Below are 27,585 nucleotides of genomic sequence, written 5' to 3'. Positions count from 1 at the left end.
AGATCAACTTAATGTAATGTATTACCTGTGCAATGTTAATGTTAAAAGTTAGCTCAAAGATCAATGACAAGATGCAAATTAGGTGCACATTAATCAAAGTGATGTTAAATTCACGATGCAATTAAAACAAATCATGACAAGACAATACAGGGAAAAAAATGGATGATTGGGATGTATTAATTAATGTACAGAAACAAAATATCACTTCACAACACAGCAATAAAATCATATGGCATGCAACTGTAGCTGTAGCACTAAGTCTCAAAAACTACAGTTTAATTAGAATTCTACTATTATATAGCATAGCATCGTCTTCAATTTTGCTATGCTGCAAAATAATTTGATGTTCAACAATAATTTGATTTCAATGTTTATTACATAAGTGGCAGGAATATTATATGTACTGTACATCATAGTCTGCCACATATTTATTTTTATAGTCACTATTAAAATATTGAAATGTTCAATATTTTTGATATTATTTTTTAATATAAATGTATTCAATGGACAGTTCTTTAAGTTAAGTTTTTGTTGAATTATTTCATTAACGTTTTAGGCAATCTGTTGTATTATATATAGACTGTCTGTGTATAGAGTATGAGAACATTTATTGGTACAATTCATTATTTTAAAATAAAGACTGCATGTTTTATGTTAGAGTGATATCCACACCAGTCTCTTAGAAAACCTTTGTTTAAAAAAAAAAAAAAAATCTCATCCCATGCACTGGGGGTTCTTTAAATCACCATTTGCCACAAAATGGAATGAAAAGTAAAGAAAAGGTGAAGAATAATAGGTTCAGATGATGAAGTTAGAAAGCCAGTTTATAGCTTTGATAAGTTTTTAAGAAGCAGTTTAAGAAGAAGTATTCCAAGTAAGAATAAAATACAGTTAAAATATCTTCTGTCATTTTATAAAAAAGCAAGAAATGAAATATGCCAAGGAAAGCCAAAATGCAGCTTGTGAGAGACAGATGTTAGGATGACAGAGGGAACAGAGATACATTCAGTACAGTAGGTACCTGAAGCATTGTGAATAATTTACCTCTTTAATGCTCAAACAAGTTAAGCATTCATCATGGCAAAGCACTGGCAAGCAGTTAAGAGAAGCAAAGAAACAAACAAAACATTAGGGTTAGAAAAGAATGTAAAACCTTAAACTTGTGTTATTTTCGGAAAAAGGGACCATGATAACAAGGCTGGACCATAGTCTTAACCTTGCTTTGAGCCTCAGGAAATAAAGTGGCCAGTGGGAAAAGAAAGGAAAGGAAACCCCTAGTGAAAGAAAGAACCCCTCATTCTAAATCTACAATGACACGATACTCACAGTGAATGAAGATGGAACAGCTAATATGAACATCTGATTTACTGCATCTGTATCTACTTAATTAATTGTAGTTTTAGATTGACATTGAGAGCCGTGGTCTCAACTGAATAATCTATTTTAATACTGTATCCACCTGAATACAAATACAACTTCATGCATTGTATTTGTTTTGCAATTATTTTATCTCCTGTTTTTGTTTTCTTTTTGTACGGTTTTATAAGCTTAGATATGATCCCTCCTAAAGCATTTAATATGCTCCAAACCATATGCGCTGCACTGTCTAAGAGATCAGCTACAGCATGCCAATGTTTCATGTGTAGTCTATGCAAAGGAACACATTGTCACCTGTACATTAATGTAATATGTGTGTGATTTTGTGTGCATGTTTGTTGTGTTTCCATGTGCAACACACAGAGAAAAGTGCGTGCATTCATGCGTTTGGTGTTCGGCGGGTAAACCCGTTTGTTGGGTGGTGGATTATTGGGTTGGTTGGTTAGGTTAATGTTAGAGTTTAGTTTGTTTGGGATCCTCAGCCAGTTGTCACGCACCTCCTCATCCTCCAAGCGGCGCTGTGTGTCGGTGATGAATTTGATGTACTGACTAGTCAGAGTCATCAGTTCACTGTACCGGGTCCTCAGTGTTACATACTGATACGGAAAGAAACAAGCAAAGCACATTTGTTAGGGTAATTTTACACTTCATGTATATGTCTTTCACACAGTGACCCCGAGTTGATGGTCAATCTGTCCTTTATCAATATATTCAGTAATTTCAAGAAACTTTAACCAGTATGGTTTGCATGAAACACACCTCCTGAATGATGTTGTCAGAAGCAGAATCCATTTTGGTTTTCTTCAAGGGAGAAGCAAGAGGCTCCACCTGAGCTTTGTAGGCAACCAACTGGAGTTCATAGTCCTATTTGAAAAAAGGACAATGTTCATACATCAGTTATGCAACAGCCATTTTATCTAAATGTTCCAAATCACAATATTTAGAATACATCATGCATGATAATGTTGCATAATGCTCACCTTGATTGTATCAATGTATGCTTTAGCATATTTTTGACACTCATCAACTTTGTCTTTGTTCTTCTCAATCTCCTCCAGCAATTTCTGTTTTGAAAAAAAAAAAAAAAAAAGGTTGAGCTCAATACCTCTATGTGAAGTCAGTTAAGAGACAGTTGGCAATATCAAGAGGTACATAACAAACCTTCTCCTGAGCCAGTTGTTCTTTCAGGGTTTTGCTGTCAGTGATGGGCACAGCCTGGATCTTCTCCTGCCTTTGCTTGGCGTCCCCAATCCAGCGGATCAGCCAATCGTAACTCTCGCGGTAGTAGCCCAGCTGGCGGCCGAGCTGCTCGAGCTCTCTCTGGCGAAGGTCGACCTGGGTGAACACGGCCTTCCAGCGGTCCTGGAGACTAGACAGGAGCTGGCGGTAGTGATCCAGCTCAGCGTCGCGCTCGCTGTGCACGCGAGTCATCTTGTCACTCACGGCGGTGGCTTTCTTCAGTTCTTCGTCCAGAGAATCGAATACAGGTTGTTCACCCTCAGCCTCAGTTCGCATTTTCTGCAGGTTTCAAACAACATGGAGATAGGTCAATCAGTGGTGAGGAAACATGGTCAGAGTCGTTAAATTAGCCTGAAGTACTATTGAAAGGAACAGCAACCAAACACCTGAGAGGAGAAGTTATAATTTGTTGTATTTTGCTGTATTTTTTTGTAGTTCTGTATTTTATACTTCATATAAACACAAACATCCTTTCTGCCGAGGGGTAATATGGTGCTTACCTTAAGTTTTGCACGGTAAACCTCGACTTCCTTGACATCGCCGGGCACAGTGTGAACCTCACGCAGACAGTCCTCATACTGCTTGAGAACTCCCTCTGCGCCCTGCGTGTTACGGATGACCATTTCCACAGTCTTCAGCCTAGGGCAAGAAATGATGAGTAAATAAAGGAGCACAACGCTGGCACATTTGAAAAAACTCGGCATTTTTTTCTTAACACTTAAAATTACAGTATTAAGTTGGGAGGACTGCAGACTCACTTCTCAAGGTAAACGGAGGAGAGCATGTGGGCATGATCCATCTTCTGAACAGTGAGGTCAAGCTCTGAGCGCAGCACGGGAGCAGAGGCAGACGGCTGTGGGGCGTTCAAGATGTCCTGTGTCTTTACAGACACCTTATCAAGGTCCTTCTTGAGCCCCTGGAGCTCTGTCTGGACTTTCTGCGAATCAGAGGAGGACAACAAGAGTTAATGTGTAAATATAAAACTTTGACATGGAAAAAAAGAAAAGAAATCAACTGGCAAAGGAACACTATCCAGTCTGGTATAAGGAGCAGATTCTAAAGGAAATTAATTCAAAAGTGCTATGGGGCACCTTAAAAATTCAAATGAACCTGCACTGGATATTTCTGTGCCAGATGTGATGTAAAAATTATAACAGTCTGAGATCAGCGGGGACCTGAACAGCTGTTGTAGGAATGTAACAAGCCTGTAGTCTCTGCAACTCTCAGTGCAAATACATTGAAGGCCTTAAAGCAATTACAATCTACAATCTGCTCTGTTTTCACGTTTTTATCTCCTCTTTCTCTTCATTTTTTTGAGAACTTTTACACAGTCTAATTCCACCCAATCTATCATTGCTCCCTTCTCTCCACAAAACACCAATTATCTTGGTAAAATATAATTATAGACAGTGTTAAGCCCTTTCCATTAATTCAATTACAGAATTACTGTATCTAATTATAAATTTGCTTCTCCTTTTTTCAACCCATGTTTCATCTCTGTGGGTGGACTTCTTGGGCCTCCAGGGCCAGCAGGCTGCCAAGAATCAGAGTCTAGATGTTTTTTCCTTCCTAAGATGTACGCTTATTAGGCTTCCAAAAGCCTTGCTCATGATACATTATTCACAAAATACCACAAGGGTCATTAAATACAATTTCTCTAAATGAAGACACATTACCACTTAAAAAAGGATGTTAATACTGTACTTATTTTTACTTCATCCCGAGAGCACAGAGTAGTAGCAGCCTTGTCTGGAATGGTATTGTCTGTCTTTATGGTAATTAAACTCTGAAGTCTGAAAATGTATATGGATTACAATGTGACGTTCCTATTTCTACACATGACACACTTAATCTTAGCACAAACCTTTTGCTCGGTTGTCTTCTGAATACATTCTTTCAGAGGTTCCTTGTCCATAGGTCTGCGAATGCGAGCCACAGTCCCAGTCTCACAGTTCTCTATACGCAGGCGCAGGTCCTTGATCTCAGAGATGTAGTTCTTACACAGAGACTCGTCCTGTTGACCTGTGTATCAGCATTGGTATTAATTTAGAACAGTGACAATATATGAACAGTTTCTTTATTCTTAAAGTGAGGTTGTGGGAAGAAGTGCGTGATGGCTCAGAATAAAGAAATACTGAATAAATGAAAAAATACTGTTCACAAACCTTAGATAAGAGTTTTGTGTACATGTCACAGTATAATATGTCATGGTTATGATTTGGTATTGTTGATATGTGACACGGAGTCCAGCATGTCTTCCTAAACATTTTTCACATTCTCATATCACTGTTTTTTGCTATGTTAATCACAGATTCAAAGTGCACTAAAGCATGATTATACATGCAATTCTTCTTGTGTTGTGTCACACACACAGAGCTTGTATACATTCAAAGCATTGTGTATATAGCCATTATTTTCTACCTCAGCAATCACACTATTAGGTGATATGTCTACAGGACAAAAAGCATTTATAATATATAAGCTCAATTTACAACAAATAGGTTTTAAATTGTGCAGAGCTGCAAAAAGAACAAAAAGCAACATGGAAACCAAAACAACATGCTGTCACTCAGAACTCTATTCTAACATTAACAATCTTTTTAACATCTCATCCAAAGCTTCAAAGCGTGTACACACACAAGCTTGGTGAGCTGTTGCTTTGACCGGTTTTCCAGCACTCACCTTTGAGATTAACAAGCACCCCTGAAAGGTGAATTGAAAGTATAAAGTTGCTATACACTTATTGTATATTCCCTTGAAATATCGATGAAGAGTCAAAAGATAATCTGATGTTTGGAGTGGAAGTTTTACCTTTCTCCATGGAGCGGATCAGGTTTTCGAAATGCTGGGTGGACTTGTTGTAGTCTTCCTCGACCTGCATGCGGTCATCGGGGCCAAAGAGCTGCGAGTCTTGGCTTTCGCGCATGTAGTCCTGGTAGTGCAGCTCCAGGTTCCTCATAATCAGCCTATATTCCTCTGCTTTCATGGTTTTTAACTGCGCAGAATGGAGAAAAATGGGGCAGGGATTAGGGGGCAGGACTTATTCTATGAAATTATACTTCTTTTTCGAAAGAGGTTGATTGGTTGTAATTTAATTTATTGATGTATTTTTGGTTTGGAGTCTGGTTCGTTACATGGTCTAAAATATATAGAAATATTTAAGCAAAAAAAAAAGATCCTGAACAGTTTGCTTGTTAATTTGATCAAAGTTAGTGTTTCCAGTCTTTCCAGTGGAACAAATTATTCTGCTGTAATTGAATTTGATTTCAAATTAATTAATTAATTAATTAAGTAAATAACTTACTCTTTAAATAACAGACTCTAAAGGCCTTGTCAATCCCCATATCATTTTTCATACAAAGGACAATTAACTCTCTATGTAACTCATATTTGGAAAGAAAGACTGGCTATGAACCAATGGATAATAGGAACCCAACTAATAAAGGTTTACATCTATCCACAATTCCACAATAAAACACTTCTTAACACGCACCATGGTGATGTTCCAGGAGCGTATCTGTGTGTAGTCTCTCATCAGATACTGCCAAGACAGCAGACTCTTCATGTCTATGTGCAATGTCTGCCACATGGACACCATCTGCTGATAACCTGCATCCAGACTGGAGAAGGACAGGAATGTAGAAATAGTGTGAAAATCAAGAAACAAAGTGTACTTAAGAAGTCACACCATAGCATTTATTAGTGTCAGAGATTTGATTAGTTTAATTAGCTGCTTCAGGATAATATAATGTGGTGTAATGAATGTCCTGTAATTTATAACTGTAATTAATTTGTCAAATACAGTACGTCCAGATCAATTTTTGGATTATAGTTATACCACTTAGTTGAAAGTAGTAATCAGACATACAACAGAGATCAGCAGATTTTCTTTTGCTTCACTGTTCTCACCTGGACACACTGTCCATGGCCTCCTTGTTGACTGGAGGAACCATGAAGCAGACAGATGGCACTGTTGCCTCATGTCCAGTGTGGTTCAGGACCTTCCACTTGAAAGGCTGAGAGTTGTTGAGGAGGGCACACTCGTCTCCTTTGTGGACGGTGATCTGCAAAACCAAAACAGAATCCAGGATTAAGGGGTGTACACATTAAAAAGAAGACATACATTGGCTCCCTTAACAACTATGAAACATATTTGAAGTTTAAATACTGAGAAGTTGCCATTCTAACCTCCTGCTGTTTGAAGTCACACACAGCCTGAATTGGCAGTTTGCCTTTGATGGATGTGGTAGGGTTGCGTGGTTTCAGCTGGATGATGGACTTGGATCTCTTGTTCAGGCCAGTTACAAGAGTCTTAAATTCATTCAGCTGTTCTCTCTCCTCCTGTTGATGAAAAAAACAAAATTAGAATAAAAAATAATGTGCAATCTTGATGTATGTACCACTCATTTTTCCTTTAAGTTTTCTTCAGCAAGTGGAACATTTGTGAGCATGTCCATCTATGTATGTAATGTAAGCCATCATCACTCACCACAGCATCCTGCAGCAGGTCCTCCAAGCGTGTGGCTGTGGTGGAGCGATCACAGCTGTATTTCTTTTTCATGTTCTCTTGCATTTTCTTCATCTTGTCCTGAGCCTCTTTTACATCAGTGAAGAACTGCAAAGAACGGACAGAAATATTGACTCTCTACTTGATGAATATTGATAGATGTTTATTGGAGGGTCAAGGAAATTGTATTGATAAATATCAGTGCTCCATACTTGGTAGTAGGCTGTGTTTTCTTTGAGATGAGCCTCAATACAGCAGCACAGCTGGAGGATCCAGCTCCACTGAGTCTGCAGGGCAGCTGTGAAGGCCTGGTAGAAGAAATGGTGATAGCGGGTTAGTTTAGGCCTCAGCAGATACATTTTAGTGTATGCTGTATGTATATTTTTCTTTTGAAATAGGGAGTACTGTTGTAATCACCTCAATAGTCTTCTTGCCAGGATGTCCATCCTTGATAAGTTTGTCTCCTGTGGCCTGGATGACATTGACCTTCTTCTCCCTCAGCTCCAACTCTCGCATGAGACCCTGAAGGATCCAAATGAAACAGTAAATGACAAAAATCCTTGTACAAAAATCATGTTTTTTTGTTTCTTTCTATGTTTTTTAAATCAATCTAAACATGTCTCAATAAGTGAAATGAAAGAAAATAAGACTGAATCGTGTGACTACAAAATCAGAGGTCTTGTTCTACTTCTGAGACACACCGAGTAATTGTCTTTCTTAGCTGTCATGTTGGCGTTCCTGTCACTCCAGTCAAAGTTGACCTCCTCCTCTTCTTTTTCATTTAGCCACATCAGTTCCTTAGTGGCAGCGCTGACAAAGTTGTGGAGTGAATCCAGGTTCCTCAAGCGGGACTTGGAAGATGTCTGAGAGGAAATAAAATCAAATTAGCCATAGTTTATATAAAAATAGCATATAAACTACAATTTAAAGGTGTTTACACACATATTTGTTGACAGACAATCATACAAAAATATAAAACGTATCTACACAAACTAAAAACATATTCAATTTGCATATTTACCAGTAGTCTGCCATACTGTAGATCCAGTTTACCCAGGTATTCTTTGTACGTTCCAAGGCTGATAGGAGATAGCTGGCTCTGAAAAATAGCAAGGATGCAACAAATACATCAAAACATTAGTGAAAAGTCATTCACATCTACTTATTCCAAATCAACAATGCAAAGTTCTTCATGATCCTAACCCTGATAAGATCACTACCTCATCAGCCTTGGCTCGTCCAATCTTGGACTTGAAGTCCTCCACAGTCTGGTGTAGGCCTCTGTGGCTGCCCAGCTGGGACTCTACAGAGGGCAGATCAGATCCCCACTGAGATTCGTCAATGCGACGCTGGTTCTCCTCCACCCAGGCCAGCAGGTCTTGGATATAGCGCAGGGTCACATCATCCAACTCAGGCCGCATCTTCATGGAAGTCTGCTGAGAGTGTTGTACCAGAGTAACCTGGGATGTAGTCACAGTAGACTTCAGACGAAGGTTGTAATCAGTGCGCAGGTTCACCAGGCGTTCATGGATGCGGAAGACCCTGTGGAGATAAAAAACAAACAAACATCTTACTCCATGATCTTTAAGTGCTTGACAAATGTCTTTGAACTGCTCTTTAACAAAATTCCTTGTTTTGGTAAGAGGTCATGTAGTACACACCTGCGATACATCTGCTCTGCCTGAGGGTGGCGCCCATCCTTGAGTATCTGTACATCATTGAAGAGTAGGCGAATCATTTGGTCTGCCTTATCCAGCTCCCTCTCCACTTCTGCTGTGTGCTGAGCTGGTTTCCCTGCATTCAGCAGACGAATGTCCTGAAGGGACAAAAATCAACAAATGTTCTTTTTCAAACATCATTCAAATCAGGAGGGAAAATACAGGTGAGTGACATTAACTGACAGATCAGCATAGGATCTTTCTGCCTGGAGTATACTAGAGATTCCTAAAAGTTTTAACTTAACTTTGCTATCTTAGTAGATTATACTATAATAATAGACTGCAGTCTCCAGGTACATTATTCTTACATGAGTGTCTGATTGGAAGCAAAGTCTTTTTATGAATGTGTTATTAAGTTGTGGAGAAAAAAGTCTTTAAATTCAAAACTTGTGAGCTTAATCACACTATTAGGATTATACGGGACTCACCGTCTGCAGCAGTTGCTCCAGGTGGTTGAGCTGCTCATCACACAGCCCTGACTCCATCTGGACTTTACTGACAATCCTCTGGAGCCTCTCAAGTCTGGATAACACAAGAACAATACAATAAAATAAAAATAAAATGAATTTTAACTAGTGACCTTTTCCATGGTTGGGGCATAGTTTGAAACATATCTGACTATTACTAACATGTCAATTTGTTAAGCAAAAAAAACCTGTGGTACCCAACCAAAGTCCATGTAGACAGGCAGGAGCTAAAGCTAACAACTCAATCAAAACACTTACGGCAATCTGCGTTTCAGCAAGTACTCCAGTCTATGAGGATCGGTCATAAATGCCATATCTCACAGATCCAAGCTCCAGCTACGAGCCTGCTGGTTCCTCTCACACTCTCATTGTGTCTAAAGTAAATGCTCTGCCATGTAGCAGTGCAGAGGCAGACAAACATGTTGCTGTTTTCTGACATCCAGTTTGCTCATTCACTCATTCCACATCTCAGAGCCATAAACAAGGCTATCAGACTGCAAGATGACCAGACCATCTTGTGACATGAACCAATCCATTTTTCATGCATGACGTGACAAAACTCTAAATACACACAACATGAGCAATGTCTCATTTCGTTTCATCAGGACTATTAATGCTAATTATATTTTATGTGCCCAATTATGAGGAGCAGCTCGTACACAGCCTTCTAATTTTGATACAAGCCAACATACAAAACAACATAAAAAACAGTTTTGAACTTGCAGACTTAATGAATCACTTTCTTTGCTAGATAGAAGATGGCAAAACATTCTGCTATGATTCAAAGCTGTTTTATAGGGGCACCTCTGGTCAAAATTTAATTATAATATTAATAACATATACCAACACATTTTGGTAACTCCGTTATAAGAATATTTTGGTATATTTGTGTTAATCTTGTCCTTGTTACTACACCGAGGCTATAATTCAAATGTCGATCCCATTAAATACATATTATGTCACAAGTGCCAGTATGCTAACCTCTCAAACTCTATCCTTAGCAGACGCTCTCTCTCCAAGATGGCCACATGGAGTCGGCCCCATTCCTTCTCCACATCAATGGGATGGTAGCCTGGAGGGACCTTCACCTGACCAGCATGCACAGCGCTCTGTGGGCAAGTAGGAGTACAATGCATAAGTCACTACTCAATAGAATATAATACAAGAGAATACAAAGGAATAGAAAAAAAAATGTGGGTTAGCTTACTTCAAAGGACTGGTAGATGTGTTTGGAACGGTTCTTGTCAGTCTCTTTCACTGGCAGCTCTGTTTCCTTGAACTTCAAGAACTGGCGCCACAGAAGCTGAAGAAAAGGAAAAACAAAAAGATAAATCAAATTGAGAATTTTGTTTTTCATGCTTGAAGCTCTTTCTTCAATTAGATTTTTCTATTTTTTCTAAAATGTTTTCTCTTTCAGAAATGTCACAAAAAATCCTAAAAAGCCTACAATGTAAACACACTGAAACCTTGACCTGACTTATGTAAATGACACATTATTATGCTGCTAAATTTTGTAAGTGGATTACTCTCTGTTAAATCAATTCAAAATCCTAATTTCCTTAATAGGATGAGCACATTAAGGAACACATCAGTCTGCACTTCTAATGGCCTGCTTGTAGCGAGGTGCTCTCTTCATTTCATGCATTGTCTAATTCATGCATTCCCATGACCTTTGTATATCAAATTAACTCATAATGAGTGAGAATTCATGTAATTTCACTGCCTGTATTGCCAGAGCAAAACATTACACAATCTCCACTTTACCTAATCAACCATCTTAACTTTGTTGAGGGCTTTTACAAAGCACACCTAAAACTGCCTCTCTAGATTATACTCTGCTGCTTATAATTTGACTTCAAACAGAATTAAGAAAACTACCAAAGTCACGCTACGCTTTTGTTCTTTAGCACTGGGAGTGGCACAATGGTGGTTCTCCTGAGGATTAGATTTAATAATATTTGCCTTTTGGCTGCATTTTCCCAGCATCAGCACTTCCCCACATACAGTGAAACAATGTCTATGAATACAGTTTATTCTATCAGCCTGCAACCAGACATGATGTAACTGCGTTGTGTTTAATCCATCAATGAATAGCCGCCAAAACTACTTTTGAACAATGTGTATATTATAAGAAGTGCAAAATGTTGCAATCTGTCTTCTTTTAACAACAGAACATAAAAATAACTTTCTATTTTATTTATTTTGAAATCTCTGTGCTCTTCTGTGCTGCTGGACTGCAAGCACACCCAAAATAAAGACAACCCTGGACCTGGAGACATGATATCAGCGTATGATCAGCAAAACATCTCACCTCTATCTCCTCATAGCTGGCGGGGAACTTCCTCTCCTCGAAGATCACGATATGGTGGCGGATCCACTGGACAATAATAGTCACCAGCTCGTAGTACTCCTGCCAGCGCAGCTCGAGCTCCTGCAGCCGACACAGCAGAAAAGATAACAACGCGTTTAACAACAACAGACAGGAGAGCTCTTCTTCTCCTGCGTCTCCATGTTGGACCGCTCACACACCACACTAAACTCAATTAGGTATCAACAATCCAGGTCTTGTGTGAGTGGACAAGGAGGCAGAGATTGGTGGAGGAGAAAGTGGGAGACAGGGAGAGCAAGACAATTGTGGGAGAAAGATAGTAGCTTATTTCCTGAGCTTTTTCTGATTAGGTGTGTGCTGTTGTACCCATTCTTTTAAAAGGAAAATGTATTTTCTTTGTTACTAAAAGGAAACTATTAATAGTGAGATCAGTATTCCCTTCTGTATATGTGTAAGATTGAGACTTGATACATTAACATTAAATACCCAATCATTACATTTTTCTAGGAACTTAGTTTGTTACCTACATGTTTTATGTGAACAGATGATGTGTGACAATATACACACAACACACATTTGAGCCTATCCCTTTGGCTTAAGCAGTGTAAACACCACAAGTTGCTAATTTCATGCATTACTTGGTTTCACAAGACCTCCACTGCTCTTTAAACCTCACATTGGTCACAGTGGAAAACACTGCAGACAAAAGCTTTTTTTATAAGCAGAGTCACAAGCCTCTTCAGTTTGGATTAAATGGGATCAAGCACTCAATCTGATCAAATTAGAGCAAACATTAGCGTATGTTACCCTGAGTCTCATTTATTTATAGCATTCTAAAAATATATTTTGGAGTTTTGAATCAATCTGGATTCATGCGATAAATATGTTTTACTCACATTGCCTCTGGCGCCGTCATGTACATCAATCCGAGGCATGACATCATACAAGGATGACACGTAAGTGATGATGGATTTCTCATCAGGGTGTGGAACATCAACATCTGGAAGGATAATGTCAAATTTTTATCATATGACTGTAGATTATTTGACGTTGTATAATAATAACATTAGTCAGGAGAAAACTACAAAAGTAGCACTAATCAGATTAAAACCAAATCCTAACTGTCTTTGGACATTGATCCAAATACAGCTCCTCTACATAGTCACTGAGTGCTACACATACAGTGACTGAGTTGAGCACTGTTGCCCACATTTGCTTTGATAACTACTATTGTAGCATAATACACATGATTTTGCCTAAAAATATCAGTGTTAAAAAAAAAAAACACTTTGTGGGTCAATTCAAAGTGTCTTTACGTCAGTCTTACCCTCAGGGTCCAGTAGGCGTGTCACTCCCAGGTCTCTCTCAGCTACAACGAAGGCCTGTTCCAGGTTCTGCAGGTTGGTCTGATGGTGCACTTTGCCCATGTCAATGAGTCTGGGACTGAGGGAACACAAGTATGGGCAATTAATCACCGGCAGTTTTTTCATTCTAAAACTTTTAGGGGTAAAAAATATTCACAAATGCCATACAATGCTTTAGTGACACATCTTGTGAGACTTTAAAAGTATAACTGGCTATGATAAAAAATATAAGGATTGCTACTCTCTGCATGGGGAGTTGTATTCCATGTATTTCCATCTGCCCAAACATCAAATTAACACCATCAATCTCAAAAATATAAATTGGGAATTGGAAGGTTAAATGTCATCACCATCAACCCAGTCAGTGCAGGTAGCTGCACCTTTAAAGACCTTTAGCCCACGGCGAAATATTCTTAAAAAGCCCACCTGATAAAACCGTACAAGCACCTGCCTTTTTGACCCTCTAGGCACTTAACTCTGGCAGATGTCAAGAGTATCTATACGAGGAAGGTAATTTAATGCGCAACTAACATATTTTAGTCTGCCATATTTCACGTCACTTGCACGCTACAACTTGATTCCCAGAACAGACAAAAGGTCACATCCCCAGAATGCAGAACTAGATAACTGAACACGTAACAGAACCTCATCCATCATGCATACAAAATTTATTACAAAACTTAAGATCTTTATAACAGTAAACTGAAGTTATTTTGGACGGATCACCAAATGCACAAATACAAATGTGCATTGCATATCCCTACAGCACCAGATATGATAGAGAATAAACGCAATATGTGCAGAAAAAGCAACAGTAGGTGAAAATTCATACAGATCCCTGATGCTTATAGAGGAATGGCCTGAATTTTGTCGATGAAGAGGAGAAGACTCCACGTGGCGAATGTCACGAAAGGAGCACTGGTTTGCTGGCCTAGGGGTGCTCCTCATGCTCTGGCCCTCCCCTCTCCTGGACCTCCATTCACGACCCGGTTCATCACTGCTGCAGCGGGCCCCTGAGCTGTGCGAACCCTGTCCTGAGTCCCAAGAGGTTTCTTCTGATGGGATGTCCTCACACATCATGACAACCCGGTTGTCCACATTGACAGATCCTGACACACTGCCAGCCAAGCTCAGGCTGTTCTTCTTCTTCAGCTTTGACTTCTTCCTGAAACTGAGCATCTTACTATCTTCTAGAAAGTCCTTATCCAGTGGCAAGTAAAAGAAGTTATGCTTTAGTGGCTGGAATTACAGGTGCATTCATTTATGCTAGCAAATCTTTTGATGAATTGATGTTTGTATGTAAATCCATCCTATGCATCTTGTCAAGCCTCCATCATCATGTGAAGTATCCTCTTAATCCTCATGCAGGGTTGTTCAGATGAAAAAGCCTCAGAGTGGTAAAAAATCACTACTCTTCTCTCATCAAGGTTCTCTGCATGACAGCTAAATTCAGCAGTAGCTGTAAATCCAAATGAGAAACTTTCACACCAACATCAACATAACGCCTGGAGAATCTTGAATTCCCTGGATGACTGCAGCAAAACCAATACACACTCTGCACAAGGATGCAATGAATTATGCCGACGCATGAAGTAACACCACAGTTTTCATATAGTAGTCACATAGTGGACCAGTAACGCCCACACACCACACCCCTTCACCTTCATAAAAGGCAGATACAAATCCAGCCTTATGTGCCTTGTCACTCCAGTTAAGAAAACCTGCCCCTGCAGGCAGTTCTTTCGTTCAATCCATAATTTCAAAGAATGCATCTCGCTGAGCATTTAACTTTCTCTCATTTTATACAGCTTGTCTTATTGTTTGCCCTCTGGACTCTGAAAAGAAAACCAACCAATGGGAAACTGTATTGACAAATCTTCCTGAGAAAAAAATATACATTCATTTCCCAGGATGCTCACACACAAAGCAATCTTTAACCACTAATTCTACTATAAAGACACACAACAGCTCATGGGGAATTAACATATTTAGTGTTCAACAGCAAGGATATCAGATCTTACCTTGTACATTTTAGATTTACAACTATTTATTAAGCTAATTATATTTAATAAAGCAATTATTATCTTAACACGCCCCCAAAGGTGATAATGTATTAGTCATGGCCAACGCCTGTCTGTGGTATTCCTAACCTACAGGCCTGAAATGTTCACTGAGAGACATTAATACAGATTCTATTACAGCAGCATGAGCCAGTACTGTCAAGAGTGGTGCAGTAAGTAGAAAATGGGTCAAAAGAATGCTTTTTAAGGGTAGACAATGGATTATCAGACAAAAGTGCATACAGTTTTTTGTTAGCAATGCTACTGCAACTTTATGGAGACTCTACACTATTAAATTTGTATCATGTTGCAAACTGGCTCCCTATTCAAATAAACCAGATAACATACAACTTAAAAAACACTTTAGGGTTATCGTGTCTAAAATCTGTTCAGAAATACCCAATTAGGGTTATAGTGTCTAAAATCTGTTCAGAAATATGCACATCCTGTCAATACTGAGGACAGAACTTCATTTCGGAGCAGGTTGAAACTGGCGTTATGTAATTTGATATTTGAAAGTGTGCCGTGTGCACTTACTATATTCAATAAAATTCATGGATGGCGATGTGTCATGACAAGCCCCAACACTACTGGTGGTATCAAAAAAGTGATGACAAGAGCTCTGCAACTTTCAAAACTATAACTTACACTGGATGGACAATACTGAACGAACTACTTTATTTTATATGAAATGAATGAATGGAATATGTCTTCTTTATGCACTCTGCTGTATAATATCTTTTAACCAAACACGGTGGGTAAATGCTTATGCAGGACCCGTGGAAGACCTTTCTGTCTGGGCTGTTGTCACATTTCATTTTGTTGTTATTCACTGTGGAATGATTTTTGCAGCATGTCTTTTTGTTCCGTATTAAATTGCCCACACTCACTGGTGTCTGTGTATGACGGCGTTGAAGAGTCTGCCATCCCTCCAGCTGGTGGTGAAGTTGTCACAGCGGATGCCTGGGTAGCCGTCAGTCATCCTCTGGGACCAGAGCAGCAGCTTCTCCTTGGCTGTCATGTCTTCTGATTGGCCATTGATCTGAATATCTGAGATCTGAGATGGCATACATATATTGTATGTTAACAGATAAATTGTGTATACATGGTGTATGTTGATACACACTGAAGAAATGTGGAAATAATTAATCATTAGTGGAAACCAAAAGATGAAATTTTAACAGAATCACAGGACAACCATTGTTAATATTTGATGGCATTGTTGAAGGAAATATCTATATCATTCCTGGTTGAATAGTCTTTTAGTAATTTTTAGATTCATTTGGAGATTAGTGGATTTAAGTGATGTTGCTTCTGACTTGGCTGACAGGACGCAGCAGGATTTCTGTCTGGTCTGGTCTAGTCTGGGAAAATGCTGCTGTGGCTGTGGCATCCAGATACATTTTCATTTGTGGAATCAGGGGGTGGGAACGATGAGTCATAGGCACCGGGTTTTCATTTTGTGTGTGTGTTGTGTGTGCGTGTGTATGAATGTGGGGTGTGTGCCACTCAAATTCTCCACTTTTCATAGTTCTAACTCTCAAATTTGCAAACCTGAAACGAGGAATAATTGAAGAATGTGTCTGTAGAGACCAATGCGGTAATATAACTGGCTGCTTTTATAAAAAGGCATCTATATTCATTGGATTAGCTCCTTGTGCCACTTTCATTTAAATCAGCAATGACAAACATCTTCCATGTACTTTTCTTTAAACTTCAGAGAGTATAAAATAGTTTTCCCCTTTAAATCTAATTAATTTAGGGTTGTCAGATTGTAGGACTTAACACTAGATTGAATGGTAAAAGGGAAATTCTATCTTCCCCTTTGAAAATGATCCTATGTGACTCACCAGCAACCACAATCCAGCAGACTATAAAGACTGTATCTAGAGGGCAATCACACTTTCACTAGATCACCTCACTAAAACACACCGCTCCCTCCTTTGTGTCTCGTGTTAGGCTTCATCTTTTTATACCATTTTATATAAGAGGGTGTGGCCTTGCCTATTATTCTGATATAAGGGATTTCTGCCTGGCAGCTCTTGGCAAACAGAGGAACAGCAGGAAAAGGCCTGGGTATATGGGATGTGGCTGGGAGTGTAGCATGTCAACAAGTTGTGCAGTCGGCCTGACACACCCTCTCCTTTGGGAGTCAGAGAGTGACTCATACTTACACACCCATGCCAGTTTTATTTCTTTATACTGCTCATAAATTAACTGCAACACACAACAACACTTGACAGCAGTGTTAGTATGTTATGGTAAATTTAAAAATACGAGTTGATTTGAATGATTCTCATAGAAAATTGAATTTTGAAGAGCAGAATCCATTCTGATTGGCTCCAAGGAGTAGGGAAATTGCAGCTGATAGGTGTAGATCCCAGACACCATGATATAGAGCATTAATACAACTAAACACAACACTGACAGACGAGGAGACCTGGAAGTGGAGGATGATGGTCCATATTAACCCCAGGGTCAGCTTGGGGTTCCCGTCTGCTATGTCATCATTTCTGATGTTCACCAGCTTGACCTGAGAAAACAAACCAGAGTAAAAGTAGATTATTTTAATGGTTAAACAATGAGGTATCTGATGACAAGTGATTGCAACTGTATATTTGTTTTTAGGTTTTTAAGGTAGGTATCCTTTGATGTGCCGTACCTGCCGGTGTTTGAGGAAGTTCAGTGCTATCTGTACATTCTGCAGCTTGTGGAATCTCATGCGGCCTTTCTCTCTGGGCTGAAGAGGACAGAGACAAAATACAGATAAAAGATTTAATAACGCTGTAGGCAGGTGAAAATTCAACCACTTTCAGAGACAATCCTTTGAGAGTACTCGTGGTAGTGGAGGCTGGGAAGCATCAAAATCATCAAAATGGAGAACTGAATGAGAAGGAGAACAGAACATTGCATTGGAAGACATTTACTGGAAAGAAAAATGGGAATGACTGGTGAATCCCTAATTCATCAACTAGGAATTCAGTCAGGCGGGTAAATATTTTGAGTTACAGCATGTGTGTATGTATTGTGTTGAATTCCTGTTCCTAAAATGTTGTTTTCTTTGGCTTAGTCCTGTTATTCACCACCATCCCACAGAGAGGGAAAAAGTGAATCTGACGGAAATAATAAACCCTTTGGAAAACTAATTACAGCAGGAAATTTGAATTGGCTCATCCAGTAACATGAAGTTGTATAGGGTTAACCAATTTTGACAAAAATTATCTAATTGTGAATTTTTTGAGATATTACATGGAATGATCATTTTTACATCATTATTGTCATTTTCACTGAAAAAGGTGTTAAAATGGTTATTGATTTTCACCTCCTGCTATTTGAAATGGCAGCTGGCCATATTATAGATACAAATTAAATATTATGTAAGTAATCTGACAGCAAACTAAGATTAGCTCATGTTGCATAATGCTTAGTTTGTCAAATGTAAATCAAAACAAGACACAACAAAACATCAACTGAAAGACAGAACTCAGCTCATTCTTGAACAAATTCAGAGTACAGTAAATCTATTAGTAATAGTAATACGCAAAACAAAGTATTGCTTGCCAAACACTGCCAAGTTAATCAATTGGTCCTGCAAGTGTCAGCAGCACCTTTTGATAACTGAATATTTGTAGTTATATCCAGCAGCTAAATGGTTAAAGCAAGCCTGTTGATGAAACAAACAAGAAACATAAAAGGCCAACACAATGGAACTTGACTCGCTATGGAGGTCTGGTAACCATGCACAGCCAAATCAATAGGAAAGCGAGGGTGAATGATTAAAAAGATATACTTATGTCATTTTCCGCGACTTTAAATTACAAACCCACTCACCAACCGAACACTCCTGACCATGTCTCTCTCCCTCGGCTAGCCCCAGCAGGAGCAGTGCAAAGAGAGGAGGCGACGGCCAGATCGGATGCACAGAGGAAAGTTAAAGGAAAGCAAATAGGAAGCGAGGGAAAGGAGGAGAAGTAGGAGGAAGAGGAGTAGAGAAAGAGAACCATGGATCAGAATCACAAACAGGCCAAAGTGGAGTTAATGTGTTATGGCTATAGAGGCGTTCAGAAGCTGAGCAGAGCAGGAGCTGGTGGAAAGAGCAATGAACTACTGCAGCAGAGAAGCTTCAGTACAGATTTGGATAAACACCCTGCCGCTGGCTTCAAAATGATGTGTAGGGCTTAAGATTTAAATGTAGAGAGAAATTAAGAGTCTGAATGTTTATAAGAAGTCATGTCTGAACAAGGCAAAAGAAGAAAAAAAGATGGCTGTTTAGAAGATTTCTCTTGAGATAGACAGAAATCTCAAGAGTCAGCAGAGTCAGACAATAAGTCTTTGTTTAGCAAAGATCAGCTCAGGTTTAGCCTCTGACTGACAACATGGCTGTGACGGGTAACAATTTGTAGCCACAGGCATGATAATCCAGGTTGACTTATGATAGGCTTATGTTATAAATCAGGAATAGCTTTGGGTTTAGATGGAGTATGGTTCAGGTATGACAGAAGTAGGGATTGGGCACTGTTTGCCATTCCAAAGATCAAACATTAGGGCTACTCACCAGTGTTTCCCCAGAGAGGACCTCCAACAGAGAGATCAGGTTATGTCCATCTCTAAGGTCTTCATACAGGTCTGTTACATGACGCTGTGACTGTCAGGAGAAAAAAAAGACAAAGAAAAGAGGAGATATGTCAGATAGAGTTAAAATGAGATTATTTTGGTGAGCAATCCAAACACAAGCATCATGAAGTAAACTATAAAACCCATCTCTCTTGAGACAACCGGTACATCTCTTGGAATGGACCAAGTGGAGTATTGTAATGGTTAATTTTGGATAGTCTTCTATCCAACAACTATACTGGTACTTTTGCAAAAGTGGCTGATGTCGCCACATGGTGATATGTGGTATCTCTAAACCCTGGTGACACTTTAAACCCAATGAAGTGCCAAAATTATGTTAAAAAATTGTAATTTTAAATCAGCTTTGAGATGGAAGAGAGGTTATATAAGTTTCTTACAGAGCTCAGACTGATCTTTCAACGAGTACAATTCTACACAGGTCAGGAATGCATAGCTGTAAGCAGATAAGCCTCAGCCTACTCTAAATGTCAAATGGCAGCTGTCATTCCTGACAGGTGATAAATGGGATTGTGAAGTTAAAAAAAAAAAAAAAGAAGGTGCTCGGGTGAACATTTTTAAGAAAAATTAATGAATACAATTTTAAAAAGGTCCTTGATTCTTGTGGTTGCACTCACAGTTAATCAACAGTTGAAACTGCTTAATTGTTTATATAGCAGGGCTGTGGTGTGACGATGCCAGAAAACACAAGACTTGATGTGAAGAGAAAGTGGGGGAAAAACTGTGAAGGAGGGGGCAGTTCTCCATGCACATCCGATATGCTTACAAACATATATAGTACAGTCCTGTCAGATTGTGCTAGCACTGTACCTACCTCTAATCTCCAATCCTGATAAAGATTGAGAATGAAAACAGATAAGTAATGCAGAAAAAAAGAGAATGGAAACAATGAAAGGAGACGATGAAATACCAAAACTGAATGACCATGAAATGAAGACCGATAACTAGGATGAAATTTATAATGTTAACTGAAAAGATTTGACGATAAACATGTTGGAGGATGAGACAAAAAAGAAGAAACATTTGAATTCAACTAGTCATTCAGTAAATGCATCTCTCATTTGGGTGTGTTTGGTCATGTAGGGAAAGGACAGCTTGGCCCTAAAGTGGAATGAAAATAAATTTCCCTTGCAAGTTACAACAGTGGCTGATTAATGTTGGAAGGAGTTGCAACACAGTTATTCAACCTGAACGTAGATGAACATTCAGTATAGGGCCAAGTGTGTTGAAAGTAACCAACAAAGTGGCCACTAGGGTTCACTCTCTACACACTGAAAATCCTTCAGCTTAAACACAGTTAAAGTATCACTTACAAATGGCATGACATTTGACTGTTCATTTCCTTTGTTCAGTTTGTGAATTCTCAACAGTTTATTGCCTTACCCTTCACTTAGTGTGTACTGAAGAGGCTACAGTTATGCTCCATTTGACTGGCTGTGCTGTTGAATAGTAGTGTTAGGCAACAGATTGCTCTCTCAGACTTGAAAAGAACGGCTTTGTCAAGTTTTCAAGGTGAAAAATCACAAGTACACATCGCTGACAGACCCTCATCTTGGTCCCTCCACTTGTCAATGATCTGCTGTCTAAGAAGAAAAACTATTAACATGCTTGAGGTTCTATGTAATGTGTGGGTCCTTTTGTGCAATTCCTCTAAACTCTGAATCTGATTCTTTCATTGCCAGCCAGATAAAACTCTCAGATCTATTTGCAGCAATTGTAGTTTTTAATTGAATCAACTGTAGTCTGCATGAATCTGTTAGAAAGCAGCTTGTAATTCTGCAGCTGGTGTGGTGTTCCATCCCGTCTTGGGCAATATAAAATGATTTACTGAACAGGGGAAACCACTCGGTGGCCCTTTACAGCTTTTTATGGCTGAACTCAGCCTATAGTATGCCCCTGTCAAGCCAACCATTAATCCATTACATAAGTTTAACCTGACACATACAGTTGCACAGTTAACACTTTCCATCCCAAATATGTGCCCTTTTCTTCAATGCTACTTTCAGACTATAGGTGGAGACATTGCTACCCTTTATTGCTATTCACTGCTAAACTGATTATGTCAAACTCTGATAAGAATATTGTTATCATGCCAAATTTTACATGGCCTCGTGAACTATGAAAACATCAGTCACATGCATTTAATAAAGCTAATATACTCATATAGTCATTTGATGCTGCAACAACAAACATTTACAAAATACATGGTATCCAATAGGGTTGTCCTCTTATGCCTAATTGAGATGAAAAGTTAAGATTTAAAATAAGTGAGGGACATCTTTCAAACCTTTAGAATTTTCAAACTGTTTTAACTTTGTATGCCTTTAAACTTTTTATTACACAACTCTGTTGGGCTTATATAACTTTTTACACAAGGTACAATGATCGCAATATTGATGTGAATACTTATGCAGATCCTCATGCATCAATGCACGCCTTTCAATTTAGGCTGGGCATGAAGGCAGGTAGCCGCCCAGACCCAGGAGTCTGTGCAGCACATGTGCTACTGTTGGCCTTAACCACCATGGGCTTTGGGCCCAGACCAGAATTTGCCTTTTCAGAGGAAACTAAGTGAGTCCAGATGTCTATGACTCACCCTCCAAAATTCGCAGTGAACACTTAAGAGAAACAAGAGGGAGTTACTATGTTCTCATACGGTGGTAGCAGAATACGTTAGCGCTGCACATTCATGGAAAGGAAAATACTCTTTGTGCTTATTTTTCCCCTCTTGTTCTATTTCTAAAAAAAATGAAAAATAAAAAATGAATGGTCCTATAGTACGTCTGTGGAGTGAATATACAAATGAATGTGGAAGCACTTAATGTCATGAGGCTGTAAATGCATTGTTGCCAAAGGGAGTTTCCTGAAAGAAAAGTGGCACAAGCAGGGATATTTGTGCTGCTCTGGGGGAGGGGGTATTATGTTACAGAGGCTAATTTTTTACTCCTAATGAGAAACTCCAGAGTGAGATGTATGGACCCTTCCTGACCTGTTTACTTCCCTGAACGTGTGATGCATTAGACGGCTTTCAGGCCTCAGTTTGAGAATAGAGTGAGGTAGGTGTGAGCGGATGAGTGCTGATGGATGGTTTACACAGTCTCTCAGCTGATGACAGACTGGACTTCTGGTAAGCCTCCCCATCATAGCACAGTGTCAGTGACCAAGTGTGAAACAATGACTAACCAGCTAATGTGAGGTTACAAAGGTATGCGTGTTAATTTTGAGAAACTTACATTAAAAAGCACAGGTGAGGGATGGATTACGTTTGTTCTGTGTAATAATGGCCTGTCACTCAAAACAATCCATAATGTAACATTATATTCAAGGAATCTGATGACAGCTATCACTCTGCTGTCATAAAAATGTGTTGCAGCAGCTTGCCAGCATAAAATCAGTGTCATTCTGTGTGTTGACTCTGGCCTACTAATGGTTAAACTGTTATGATCTCATAAAAATTATCTTCCTTATATAGAAAACTTCCTTCCGTATGACCTACCTTTCTTATTATTGTTTTGATCACCGTTCATGGTGTAAAACTTCATCAGTACATTGCAATTCTTTCCAACATAAATGTAAATCAAGCTCAGCTATTTTAAATCTGTAATTAGAGGAGATGCATTGAATTCTACTCTCCACATCTAAATTTCAGCATTTATTAAACACTCAAGATGACATCCTGTGGTTGAAGGCAAATCAGGACGATGATTAAACGAGCAAACATCTGGAAGATTATTTAAGCCTGGACCACAAACAGGGAAGTTTACCCTTTGATATCCACTGCAGTCAACCATGTGTTCATGAGTTTGAAAGTGAAATGTGGGGCCACTTATTTGGTGAAGTTTCATTTTTTATGTGCAAGTGTACCTTTGTACCTTTGTAATTTTTGTATGTAAATTCATGTAAAGCATAATGGTGAGACAGAGTTCAAGTCACGAACCGACACTTACCTTTATCAAGTGCTTGTTCACCCATTTTGTGAAGGTCTTTTTCTGTACTCGATCTCGTTCATCTGCAAAACAGAGAAACCACGGTCAAACATCCGACAGTTATGAAAAGGAAAAGTCGGAAAGCATTTTTAAAATCAAACATTTACAAACTTGCTGCAAGCCAAAGAAAACTGGCTTATGATTGATTTATTGCAATGCAGACAGTTGCGTAAGTGATGAAGAGATGATTCGTTTTATATTGAAGCAGACAAAAAATGTATCACTGGGTGGAAAAACTCCACTTGACTGTGCACGCCTGCACCTGAGTCAGACCACATCAGAGCACATTCATTGTCGGCAGATGCGCCCCTATCGTCTAGGAAACATGTCTGCAAGGTCATGTCTCACTCTATGACTATGACGCTGCTGGCAGCTGTGCTTTTAGACAGTCATTCAGAATAGGAGTCAATCGTCAAGGCCAAAATGTTGTGTTGTAGAGACGCTCTGTGTGTTGTGTGAAGACCACAAGACATGGCGGAGCTATTAAGGAGAACAATTTTCCAACAAGAAACAGCTTGATCTTGGCAAGCAACACACCCACTAAGACAACAAACCTACATCCACCCACCACCTGTATTGTTTCTACTAAAGCTCAAGTAAAACTTGAAAAAACAACAACACATGGTTTGAGGCTCTAGTTGGATCTGAGTGTTTTCTGTTAATCTGTGTAATCCAAAGGTTGTGGTGACGTAAATGTCACCTGATGACAAGTGATGCTTTGATAATTAAACATACCAATTTAGGAGTTCTTTCACACCATGCCACTTCATGCTCCTCTACTGAGAGACACACCTTCGCTGAGTCACACAACAATTATTTCCATTCACATTATGCCATAGTGAACTATGGACACCAACATAGCAACAGTCCTGGGTCAGTCCTTATCAGTTCAGAGGGAGTGACAGCAATGGAAAGCGAAGGGCAGTGATTCAGTGCTAGCAAAAAATAGGCATCCAGAGGCGAAATTTTTTTTTCAAGGAGGGCGGCAACAACAACTTCTGCAAATGTGTTACGGGACTGTGTTTCCATGGAAACCTCCACAGACCTTTGACCTCCTTGTTTTTCATTTAATCCAACAGGGACTGAGTTTTACAATGTGACCTCTCTGGTTCAACGTCCAGTCAAGAGGGCAAAATGTCACCTGGAGGGGGAACGTGTACACACACACACACACACACACACACACACACACACACACACACACACACACACACACACACACACACACACACACACACACACACACACACACACACACACACACACACACACACACACACACAGAACGACAATGGGATGTTTCCCAAAAGGCTGTGGACTAAAAGTAGTTTCCCATAGAAGTTACACTTTGACCTGTGGGTCTTGTCATTCTGCTCATACCATGTCACCTAATCCTGTTTCAACTGCTGCAAATGACAACTCTATGAACTCATTCCTCTTTATAAATGATGGGTGCACTAATAGGATAGGGGCTGAGTGAGCTTCCAAGTATCAGATGTCACTAGACACAAACAGGTTTCAGGGAGGTGTGGAGTTTATGGTCCAAAACAGTACAAAACATCAATAGTTCTTCAGGCTAGTAACACTGTTGTGTGTGACAAAAGATCACAATGGCTGAATCAAAGTGTATTGAATTCTACTCGTCTGTGTCTAACTGTAGAAATATTTTAGTAAGAGATCAGTCAAACTGGCATGAATTTGATTGAAGAGTTTCGGGGGGGGGGGATTTGGTAAAAAAAAAAAAGTAAATGGAGCACATCATTCATTCAAGCTACTGTTGAAGACAAATGGACTGTAGCTACAGTAACTCATTCACCCTATAACACATGCATGCCACACAAACACAAAAAAACTGTGAATGGGCTTTGCTGACCAATACGACGTGAGGAAGCTGCTGATGCATTAGAAAAGGGGAGTATCCACCACTGTGTGGAGAAACACTGGACAGTACAGTCCAAAAGAAAAAAACTGTGCCTGCCATGTGTGTAATGAAATGAAATATTGCTGCGTATGATGTTTTTAAAAGCAAACTTGCCTGTAACAACAATAAAGACATTAGTCAGCTTAAGAGCCTCCATCTTCCCTTCTTGACAGATGAGTTTACTAATGTACAACATAAAACATTTATACAACGTGTCGCCAATCAAGATTCAACAAAAACTCTCTTGTAGACAGAACTGCCTACAGTCTGAACATCATCCACCACTGCATTCAAAGAAAAAGCTCCTCTCACCTCTTCTACGAAAAACACTTAATTCTTGCCCTGTGGCGTCTCACACATATGGGAACAAATATCTCCTGATTAAGGCTTGCGAATACTTTTGTTCCCATTAAATGCCTCCATACTGGTACCTTTCCTGCCGTCCGTAGCCTTCAGCATCCCCTGGTAATAGCCTTCATCTGAGGGCACCCTCTCTCTGCCCAAGCTGTCAGTGGAGAAATTCCTGTATTTCTGTTGCGGAGAGGTCATTGTCACTGTCTGTCAGTTCTGCTTCTCACGCAGAATAATAATCCTAATGACAAAATATCCTTGCCGGTTTTCCTCCTTGGTAGGAACTTCTGCTTTTCTTGAGTCTAACTGTCCTTCTGGCCTTCGGTTCTTCTTAAAGTATGCAGTCTTGTAGCCACAATCCACTCAGCACTACACAAACCTATGATTTCTCTCCTCTCTTGCCTCTCAACCTCCTTACTCCCTTGCTGGTTTAGGCTCTGCCCTTCTTTTTCCTCCTTATGCTTTTTTTTTTCTCCCTTCCCCTTTTCTCTCACTCACTCTATCCCTTTCATATTAAATGTTGCCTGTGGGCTATAAAGTCTGGACCTGTCCTCCTGTGTGATGTGCGAGTGTGTACTTAGTGGCGCTCTATGTGGAGGACATGGTGGGTAGGGCTGTGGACACACCCCTTCCTTTCACTCAAGCAAAGAAGAAGTAGTAGAGGCGGGCGAGGATGAGGTGTGGCAACCTGCATGTCCTATCACTTAATCGCCTCTTTTTGCGCAAGATAGCACACACACAAGCTGAGTCAGAAGGGATTGTAAATCATAAAATTCTGTGCTGATATTTTTTTATGATTTATATTGCACTGGATAATACTAGTCTGCTCAGTCACAAACTCATATCTAATGGTTAATCATTACTTATTCACAGCATTCCTCAAACATTTCATATTAGGAAATGACGAAGAAAAAAAAGAGAAGCGATGAGGGAGGCAATGGTTTTGGGAAGGGTTGCTGTGGATTCCAGAGATACATGACCACACCCTCTACATCACTGATTCACTCAGTTATATAGCAGCTTAAAACTTGAGTGTGTTTGTATTTTAGGTCTGACAATTCAAGAAATCATCAACTTTTCGAAATCAGAAAATTGTTCGATTTCCACATTTTTGCCTGCCTATCTAGCTGCCTCTCGATCTGTTTCTTGTTGCAATACATTTCTAATGTCTGAGTCAAACCATCCTTTGCATCCAGTTCTGCAAAGTGTTGATGTTTGTTCTGCTGTAGCCAAAACTCTTTCTAGCCACATTCACCATCACTTCAATGCCCAACTACACATTTCCTGTTCTGTGGTATTTAACTCAAAAAAAAAAGAGGAAACACATTGTTTCCTGTAAACCAGATGGTTTTCCCAGAGTGCAGGTAGTGTCTAGAACACAATGTATAGTACTGACATTACTTGAACATAGTTTAAGATTATTACTTTAAGATTTTCTCTTACAAAAATTCTGAGCACATTCAATTAAACTAGATTAGATTTCTAATGATACTGCAGTATAGTTCAGACTATATCAGATCAAATGGCAAGTAGGAATGTCTTAAAACTTTGGTGCACATGGCAACAAGTGACAATTACTGGACGTTAGTAAGTGCTAAAACATTATGCAACAGTAGCACAATAGAGAAGCAATC

At 39.4% G+C, this 27,585-nt stretch overlaps 1 protein-coding gene across 7 annotated transcripts in view; it reads right to left on the bottom strand.

The window, feature by feature from the left end:
- LOC133983036 (plectin-like) overlaps positions 1 to 27,585 on the bottom strand; it is a 148,355-nt gene that overhangs the window by 14,064 nt on the left and 106,706 nt on the right. For 4 of the 7 annotated variants that reach the window (XM_062421960.1, XM_062421961.1, XM_062421963.1 and 1 more), the window contains 29 exons: positions 23,641 to 23,702; positions 19,617 to 19,706; positions 17,724 to 17,801; positions 17,490 to 17,594; positions 15,952 to 16,118; positions 12,965 to 13,080; positions 12,534 to 12,637; positions 11,620 to 11,739; positions 10,516 to 10,611; positions 10,290 to 10,417; positions 9,270 to 9,363; positions 8,785 to 8,939; positions 8,344 to 8,665; positions 8,145 to 8,222; positions 7,825 to 7,986; positions 7,541 to 7,645; positions 7,336 to 7,431; positions 7,106 to 7,231; positions 6,805 to 6,957; positions 6,526 to 6,680; positions 6,110 to 6,236; positions 5,428 to 5,611; positions 4,481 to 4,638; positions 3,375 to 3,553; positions 3,117 to 3,255; positions 2,539 to 2,895; positions 2,358 to 2,441; positions 2,137 to 2,241; positions 1,875 to 1,973 (listed from right to left, as the gene is read on the bottom strand). In XM_062421960.1, coding sequence (XP_062277944.1) covers positions 1,875 to 1,973; positions 2,137 to 2,241; positions 2,358 to 2,441; positions 2,539 to 2,895; positions 3,117 to 3,255; positions 3,375 to 3,553; positions 4,481 to 4,638; positions 5,428 to 5,611; positions 6,110 to 6,236; positions 6,526 to 6,680; positions 6,805 to 6,957; positions 7,106 to 7,231; positions 7,336 to 7,431; positions 7,541 to 7,645; positions 7,825 to 7,986; positions 8,145 to 8,222; positions 8,344 to 8,665; positions 8,785 to 8,939; positions 9,270 to 9,363; positions 10,290 to 10,417; positions 10,516 to 10,611; positions 11,620 to 11,739; positions 12,534 to 12,637; positions 12,965 to 13,080; positions 15,952 to 16,118; positions 17,490 to 17,594; positions 17,724 to 17,801; positions 19,617 to 19,706; positions 23,641 to 23,702 — 3,944 coding nt within the window. The remainder of the gene's footprint in view (positions 1 to 1,874; positions 1,974 to 2,136; positions 2,242 to 2,357; positions 2,442 to 2,538; positions 2,896 to 3,116; positions 3,256 to 3,374; positions 3,554 to 4,480; positions 4,639 to 5,427; positions 5,612 to 6,109; positions 6,237 to 6,525; positions 6,681 to 6,804; positions 6,958 to 7,105; positions 7,232 to 7,335; positions 7,432 to 7,540; positions 7,646 to 7,824; positions 7,987 to 8,144; positions 8,223 to 8,343; positions 8,666 to 8,784; positions 8,940 to 9,269; positions 9,364 to 10,289; positions 10,418 to 10,515; positions 10,612 to 11,619; positions 11,740 to 12,533; positions 12,638 to 12,964; positions 13,081 to 15,951; positions 16,119 to 17,489; positions 17,595 to 17,723; positions 17,802 to 19,616; positions 19,707 to 23,640; positions 23,703 to 27,585) is intronic. The other 3 variants (XM_062421964.1, XM_062421962.1, XM_062421957.1) reach the window with 1 other exon arrangement.

The sequence above is a fragment of the Scomber scombrus genome, chromosome 7, assembly GCF_963691925.1.
Source record: "Scomber scombrus chromosome 7, fScoSco1.1, whole genome shotgun sequence".
In the NCBI taxonomy this organism is placed as follows: domain Eukaryota; kingdom Metazoa; phylum Chordata; class Actinopteri; order Scombriformes; family Scombridae; genus Scomber; species Scomber scombrus.
The sequence above is the reverse complement of the archived record's forward strand: the minus strand, read 5'-3'. Positions and strand labels throughout refer to the sequence as shown.